Below are 8,615 nucleotides of genomic sequence, written 5' to 3' on the forward strand. Positions count from 1 at the left end.
GATGCTGACTACAGGTGCAATGTCTATGCAGTGCTAGGCGATGGTGAAGGAAGAGGCCTTCACCCTCATTTTTGAAGGACAGTTTTGCCAGAAATGCTGGCATTTTTCCTTTTCAGTACCTTAAATGCATCATATCATTTTCTTCTCTCCTTCATGGTTTATGAGGGGAAGTTAGCACTTAATCTTACTGAGGTTCTCTTGTATGCTTTGTTTTTCTCTTGCTTTCAAATTCCTTTCTTTATCTCTGATATTTGTCATTCTAAATAGTAGGTGTCTCAGAATAAGTCTATTTGGATTTATTCAGTTTGAGGAGTGTTGACCTCCTTGGGTATTGATAGTTATGTATTTCATAAGGGTTGGGAAGTTTTTAGTCATTATTTCCCAATGAATTCTTTCTGTTCCTTTTCCATTCTCTTCACCTTCTGGGGCAACAATAACATATATGTTTGTGCATTTCATGTTGTCATTCAATTCTCGGTGATTCTCTTCCATTTTTCCCATTTTTTAATCTTTCTGTTCTTCTTCTTTTCCAGTCCAGATATTCTGTTATTAATATCACTAAATCTGTCTTTGATCAGTTCAAATCTGCTATGTGCCTCTAAGTTAGTTTTAATTTCACCCGTTGCATCTTTCCTTCCAATAAGCTGTTACTTTTCTTTGTAGGCTTTCAAATTGCTCTTTATGCTCACCCAGTGTCTTCTTAATATCCTTTATTACTGTAGTCACATTTTTCTTCAACAGTTTGAATTGATTTAAGAGATTTGTGTGATTATCATTGATAGGTTGTCTTAAATCCTGTATCTCATCAGGATAATTTTTTGTTGTTGTTGTTCTTTCAAGTGGCTCATCTCTTCCTTTTTCATAATATGGCTTGTAATTTTTTGCTGGCATGTGACTCTGTTGGTGAATTTACTCTGATGGCCAATTTCTCTCTGATACCTAGCTTTTTAAAAAGTTTTCATGTTTCTGTTTTGATTTTTGTTTCAACTTACACTGAGTGTTTAAAATTGCTCAGCTTAAGTTATCAAAATTGGACCAGGGACTCACTAATGGGGTGCAGACTTTTTTTCCCAGGAATTCGGATAAGAGAGTCCTAAAAGCAGTTTTTCTCCTTGCAGTTTCCTGGCTGGCTAGCAGATGGCACCCCTTGGTGAACCTTTTCACAGAGGCATTTCTTTCAACCTCCATTTTCCTGTGCTTCTGGTCTGGCCAAAGCCAAGATTCACAGTGGGCTTTGCTGGCCAATCACTGGAGGGAAACCACTCTCTACCCTCTGCTGCACCTTCACTCTTCCCAGGGAGGAAGACATATGTTCCCTTTTCAGTTGGCTATGGGTTTTATCAGGTTGCATGCCTTGAGGGTATGGAATGGGTACCCTTCCTTGCTATTGTGGGGGTTTAGTAACTCATGGTTGTCATTTTGGCTTCTTTGTCTCTCTGTCCCTCGCCCCTCCTGGGGTTGCATATCACTGTCCTGGTCTAATGACTCCTAAGAATATCCCTTGACCATTTTTTGTCCTTTGTCCATTGCTTTTGTGAGAGAGTTGAGCTGTCTCTACCTCCTCTGATGCCATCTTTCCAGAAGTCCCCCCTAATGTATTTTGAATATCATAAATAAAAATACTATGTATAAGGAAGCAGACGTGACTCAACTGATAGAGCATGCATCTACCATATGGAGGGTCTAGGGTTTGATCCCCAGGGCCTCCTGACCTGTGTGGTAAGCTGCCCCATGTGCAGTGCTACTGCTGCACACAAGGAGTGCCCTACCACACAGGGATCCCAGTATAGGGGTCCCCTACTTGCAAGAAATGTGTCCTGCAAGGAGAACTGCCCTGTGTTAAAAAAAGCACAGCCTGCCCAGGAGTGGCGCCGCACACACAGAGAACTGATGCAGCAAGATGATGCAACAAAAAAGAGATGCAGTTTCCCAGTGCTCAGGATAAAGCAAGCGGATGCAGAAGAACACACAGTGAATGGACACAGCAGACAACATGGGGGAAGGGGAAGAGGAATAAATAAAATAAATCTAAAAAAAAAAAACACCAAACTACATATAAGTAAGAAAGAAAATAAAGAAAAAAAGGAAAACAGGTATAATGACTTTTTTAAATTTTAAAAAACGTATTGAATTATATCATTCAAACCAGCATACATAAAGATAAGTGTATAATAAAAGCTGTGAACTTACAAACTAACATGCATAACATCATACAGGGCCCTCATACATCACCCCTCCACCAATACCTTGCATTCTTGTGAAACACCTGTAACAAATTATGAAAGAGCATTCTCAAAGTATTATTACTAACTATAGTACATATCTGATTTATAAAAATTAGTAAAAGAAATAGACTAATGCACCTTTTACCTACCATGAATCCTTATTCTCTTATTAAATATGGGCCAGGAATTCAGTTCTAACCTTTATAGCAGTCTGTGTAAGGAGTTAAGCACCATCATTTGTACAGTTCACAATGCCTGTTCAGTAGAAGTCAGTCAATTGTTAAGAGAAGGAATAATATTCCTAATATGAAGAACAGAAAGAGATATTTTCAGAGAGTAATTAGAAAAATGATGCCGAGTAATATAATCAACCACTTTGCTACAGAATAGACCAGGGGAACCATCCTAAATTTCCACTCAATAAAAGCTAAAAATTCTGTGGGGGAGGCATTACGATGCTAATCGCTCTGGTCTGGTTTTACCCAAATATTCTGGAGCATTCAGAGTAGTAGATAGACTCCAGGAAATATTTATTCATTCATTGCTCAACAATGGTTCCCAAATATTTGACAGTTATTCTCCTGCCTGAAAAATGTGTTATGTACTCTGTTCCATGTTGAACAAAACAGAGATGGCCCTTTCCCTTGTGGAGTTTGTAGTCTAGAGAGGAAGGCAGTGAGGGAGGCAGCCTCAATCAAGGAAAGATAAATGGACGTATAACTGCAGATTGTGTTCAGGTTATGACAGACCTAAAAACAAATGAAAAAAAACAACAACAACAAAGCAAAACAGTGCTCTGGGAGAGAGGTCATGAGAGTGGAAAAGAACTTTATATTAGGTGTGCCTCCTTGAAAAAAATAACATTTTCATGCAGTAAGATAGGCATCATGAACAGTCAAGGGGAGTGAGGAGTCCATGATCTGCAAGGACAAAGAGTTTTTAGAAAAGGTTTACGTGCATTAAAGGAACTGGAGTACAGTACTGTGGTGGCAGGGAGAATTTTTGTAGGGAGAACAGTGAAAGGTGAGCTTTCAGAAGATTGAAGAATTCAGATAATTTTATGGGGATTGTTTAATTTTCTAAGCATAATGGAAAGCCATGAAGAAATTTTCTACTGTTTAAATGTGATAGTGGTGCACTGAAGACTCCAATTATTATTATAGAGGTGTTTCTTTCTCCCTTTAGTTTTTCAGTGTTTGCATCATGTATTTTGGGGCATAACACGCCATTGTAGAGGTTGTAAATGCAGAGTCTGGGACCCTGCTCTGAAAAAGAGTGTTATAATGCCTTAGCGTGGGCCTTATAATCTTTGTTTTAATAGACACCCAGGCTTATTATGATTTAGGTGGAAATGGAATGCACATGGAAAAATATGTTCTACACTATGTATCAGCTACTATGGTAAGGACTTTTATAAGCACTGTCTTACTTAATTTGTCAATTCTTATGATAATCTTGAGAGGCAGGTACAAATGTTATCACCTTTTTATAGACATGAGGAAATTTGCCCAAAGTCCTTTATCTGGTAACTGAGGACATACGTTCTGAACTTATTTGTTCTTATAGGTATGCTCATATGGCTACACAGAGATTTGTATGTACACTCACAAGTACATCAGTACACATGTGAATGAATCAGTTAACTCACAGGTATGGGAAGGGTTAATAGAAACAAAGTCATCTTCTTCCCTTGAGGGTAAGAAGAGAGGCCCTCAGGGTTCCCCAGGCTCTAACTGCCCACCTCTTCCTCATCTTGAGCAAAGACCTGAAAATATAAATGGGGAAAGAAAACCAGCGTCTCTATCGGTTCCTTTCCCCTCTACTCATTTCTTGTTGCTGTGTCTGCCTCTTTTACTGATTAGCTATATCTCTGTCAGCACAATCTTCCATCTTTTCATTTGGACCTAAGGAGTAGGTGAGTACTGGCTGCTTGAAGGTGTTTGATTAGGACTAGGATTTGGAAGAAAAAAGGAAACAAATGAAAAAGATAAGTATCCCATCTTCTACTGACCACAGACTGCATTATATTCTCGGCTGAGCAACTCCCATTTATAAAATGAAATCATGGTCTCCAGTACTGGGTTTTATGTTCCATTGAACAGACACCAGAAGAATAGAAGAGATGAACAATTAAACAACTAGGTCGAGAGGGTCATAGCTAGCCAAAGATAGCATCTTTGATGGACATGTGACAAGGGTCCATAACCCTAACCTAAGGGGTGAAATAAATAGGTGGATATATGTATATGCCTAGGTGTGCTTTTCACAGACTTCATGCATCTGTCTATTTCTGCCTGTGTGTTCTCTTCTTCACTGTGTGCTCTGACTGCTTAAGAGTACAGTGATGGTATAAAATATAATACAATACCAAGCAGAAGCACTTGATGCATGCCTGCTGTGTGTCAGGGCCTGAACCTGGATTAATTTTGGGTGTGTCTTATTTTGTCCTAAAAAACAAGTATAAGAACCAGGAGTATTATGCCTTCTTTGTAAATATAGTGTCTGAGGATCAGAAAGTTTAAGTAACTTGCCCAAGTTTATACAACCAGTATTTTATGAAGCCAAAATTAAAGTGCCTTTATTTCTGACTTCAGACTGGGCTGTCTGCATTTTGTGTGTGTATGCTTACATCTGCCATAATAACATCGTCACATCCAATGAAATTAACAATAATTCCTTCTTATCATCTTTTGCCTAGTTCATATTCAAATCTCCCATGTTATTAATTAACTGTCTACTCTACCTGGCTTGTTTAAACAAAATCCAATCAAGCGCCACATTGCATTTGAGTTTTATCCCCTATGGTTTATCTTAATCTGGAAAGGTATTTCTTTCCTGCTTCTCCTCCTCTTTTTTATTCACCATTATGATTGCTTTGTGGTTTATCCCACATTGTAGATTTATCTGATTGTAGAATGACAAACCTGGAGTTTGCTTGCATACCAAAGTGTGTGTTTGTGAATGCTTTTGTATGATGTATGAACATGTTGTGCCTGGAAATATAAAACTCAGAGACCTTTCCTCACATATGTATGAATAAAGGATGATCTCAGAAAAGTTGGGAAGCTCTGATTCAAATTATAGGGTATGAGGATTCTGATGCCATATGTTTTTGAGTATGTGCCTAGCAGAGATAAGGGCTTTCAAATGAAGGCTGATCAGTCCAAGCAGGTCTCTGATGGAAGCAAGAGGTAAGTTTGAGGCCCCACACTGGAGAGGAGAACTGTGGTAAAGGTATCTGAGCTGGAGGACACAAATACTTAGCAGACGTGGAGGCTCGACTATAGTAAGATGTCTAAACTCTGGTCTTTGTCCCCAGAACCGAGAAGAGGTGAATTATGGTGACACTCTAGACGACGGTTTCCACTGATAGAAGAAAATTGCTTTTACTTGTAGATAAGGGAAGAGCCCAAAAGAAACTTTTTTTTTTTTCTGCCAAATGCAGGAAAGAGGAGAAACTCAGCCTTGATTTGGAAGATGGAAGATATTGTAAGCAGGGCTTCTTATATAATAAAGAGGGAAATAGGCATTCAGGGTAAGACTAACCATGATTGCTGGCCTTGTCAAGTTAAGAATCTGAGGGGCATAGCTGTCACACCTCTCATTTTGGTACTGATACTAAGAGTTTCTGGTATTGCTGTTTGGCTATATATAGAGTGAAAATAGCTTTCTATTTGTGTACAATAAGGGATTTCTAGAAAATAGGGTGCAGGATGAATTATTTAAAGGAGAAAATCCCTGAATAAAAGCTTTGGGTATTTACAAAGCATTTGATGCTTCTAGAATCCAGTTATGTCCTCCTGGTGGCCTCTGTCTTCTGTGCATGCTGTGTGTGTATATGTGTGAGAGAAAGAGGGGGTTGTGTGTTTTCTTTTGTGTGGGTAAAATATATGAGAGTTAAATTTATTAAAAAATGTAAACATGGATCAGGGTATGTCTAAATTGTAGTATTAAATTTATAGGTATCTGAGTGAGTATGTTTCTGGGCGTTCAGGGGCTACTTATGATGATATGTTTTCTGAAGAAACAATCTTCTTTTGGACAGAAATTTTGCTGATAATGTTACTAAATCAAAAGTGTTAGGAGGGAAGTGGATGTGGCTCAATTGATTGTGCTCCCGTCTACTATATGGGAGGTCCTGGGTTTGCTTCCCTGGGCCTTCTTGTGAAGGCAAGCATTTCTGTGCCTGGGGAGAGCTGAAAGTCCACACTTACGGAGAGCTGGTGCAGCAAGAAGATGCAACAAAGGGAGACAATCAGACACAGAACAGGCAGTGAATGGACACAGAGAGGAGACAGTGAGCAAGCAGGAAGTGGAGGGGGGGTAAATAAATAAAAAATAAATCTTTAGGAAAAAACAAAACAATGTGTTAGGATATTATAGGCCTATAATCTAGGGTGCTGGAAATTGTTTCTTTGGAAGAACAAGGGCATATTTACCTCAGTTATTGAGGACTTTTCTATTTCATATTTTACTTACAAGTGGTATCAACATAGTATAGGAATTCATGTAGTGTTCGTCAAAGCAAATTCAATTTTGAACCTGATTAAAGGGGTATTGAGTGCTAATTCTAAATTTCCAATCATCAGTTAGTCTTGAAAGGAATGAGTAGTTGCCCCAAGGCAGAGATGGATATTCTACTGCAACAGAGCAAGCTGATATCAAATAATGATGATCATGAAGGCATATAAATTATAATCTATCAACCTATGCAAAAGTATGTCCTGTAATTAGTTAACGAGAGTGTGTAATGAAAACAGTGACTGTAGCCAATCTGGAAGACTTTCTGAAGTTGTGAAGACCAGTGGGTTGGTCAAAAGAGAGAAGAGGATCTCTTTAGGTAGAATGACCACATATCCCAATATATCTGGAACAACCCTTGTTTATATATGTTGCTTGCCATCATTACTCAAATGTATACAATTTTAACAAAATATATTATAACCTTATTTTAGGTGTCAATAATGTTGAGTGTTGGAAGTGAGAGATGGTCATCACATGATCCCAACTACCTTTTATCACTTTCTGTCCTCAGGGTCTGGACCTTGTGCCTTCCTAGTTCGCAATGATCATTTTCAACCTGAGCAGTTCCAACTCAGGTCCTTTCATTCTGGTGGGGATCCCAGGCTTGGAACAATTCCATGTATGGATTGGAATTCCCTTCTGTGCCATCTACATTGTGGCTGTTGTGGGAAACTGCATCCTACTCTACCTCATTGCAGTGGAGCGCAGCCTTCACGAACCCATGTTCTTCTTTCTCTCCATGCTGGCCATGACTGACCTCATCTTGTCCACAGATTGTGTACCTAAAACACTCAGTATCTTTTGGTTTGGGGCTCGAGAAATCACCTTCCCAGGGTGCCTTACACAAATGTTCTTCCTCCATTACAGTTTTGTTTTAGATTCAGCCATTCTAATGTCCATGGCATTTGATCGCTATGTGGCAATTTGTTCTCCCTTGAGATACACAACCATCTTGACCCCCCAAACCGTCATCAAGATTGCTGTGACCATCTCCTTCCGAAGTTTCTGCATCATCCTGCCAGTTGTATTCCTGCTGACACACCTGCCTTTCTGCAGGACACACATCATCCCTCACACATATTGTGAGCATATAGGTGTTGCCCGACTTGCCTGTGCTGATATCTCCATCAACATCTGGTATGGCTTTTGTGTTCCCATCATGACAGTCATATCAGATGTCATTCTCATTGCCATTTCCTACACCTTCATCCTTTGTGCTGTTTTTCATCTCCCATCTCGAGAAGCTCGTCAGAAAGCCCTTGGCACTTGTGGTTCGCATGTCTGTGTCATCCTCATATTTTACACACCAGCCTTTTTCTCCATCCTTGCCCATCGCTTTGGGCACAATGTCTCTCGCAGTTTCCATATCATGTTTGCCAACCTTTACACTGTTATCCCACCTGCTCTCAACCCCATTGTCTATGGAGTAAAGACCAAGCAGATCAGGGATAAGGTAATACTTTTATTTTCAACCAGGGATACAGTTTGATTGTCAACTGGGCAATGGAAAAAACAGAATAATTTGTAGTGTATATAAATGTGACTAAAATCGAAATAATCAAATAGTATATTTAAAATAAGAACTGCCTATAGATACTTTTGTGTACAAAGAAAGTGGTTTAATCCATATGAGATAGTTTTAAGGATAAAAAAAAATCCTTAATGACCTTTTTTAAAAAAGATTTATTTATTTATTTATTTATTTATTTATTTATTTATTTATTTTTCTCCCCTCCCCCCCAGTTGTCTGCTCTCTGTGTCCATTCACTGTGTGTTCTTCTGTGACTGCTTCCATCCTTATCAGCAGCACTGGAAATCTGTGTTTCTTTTTGTTGTGTCATCTTGTTGTGTCAGCTCTCTGTGTGT

At 39.0% G+C, this 8,615-nt stretch overlaps 1 protein-coding gene across 1 annotated transcript; it reads left to right on the top strand.

The window, feature by feature from the left end:
• Positions 1 to 7,290: 7,290 nt before the first annotated feature.
• LOC101444523 (olfactory receptor 52H1-like) lies at positions 7,291 to 8,238 on the top strand. Its single transcript, XM_004471424.3, has one exon. The coding sequence runs from the start codon at positions 7,291 to 7,293 to the stop codon at positions 8,236 to 8,238; it is 948 nt and encodes a 315-aa protein (XP_004471481.1).
• The last annotated feature ends 377 nt before the right edge of the window (positions 8,239 to 8,615 follow it).

Source organism: Dasypus novemcinctus, chromosome 10, assembly GCF_030445035.2.
Source record: "Dasypus novemcinctus isolate mDasNov1 chromosome 10, mDasNov1.1.hap2, whole genome shotgun sequence".
In the NCBI taxonomy this organism is placed as follows: Eukaryota; Metazoa; Chordata; class Mammalia; order Cingulata; family Dasypodidae; genus Dasypus; species Dasypus novemcinctus.

Excerpts from the sequence above, each read along its gene's own strand:
- LOC101444523 (XM_004471424.3), top strand. The coding sequence starts at position 7,291 with ATGATCATTTTCAACCTGAGCAGTTCCAACTCAGGTCCTTTCATTCTG.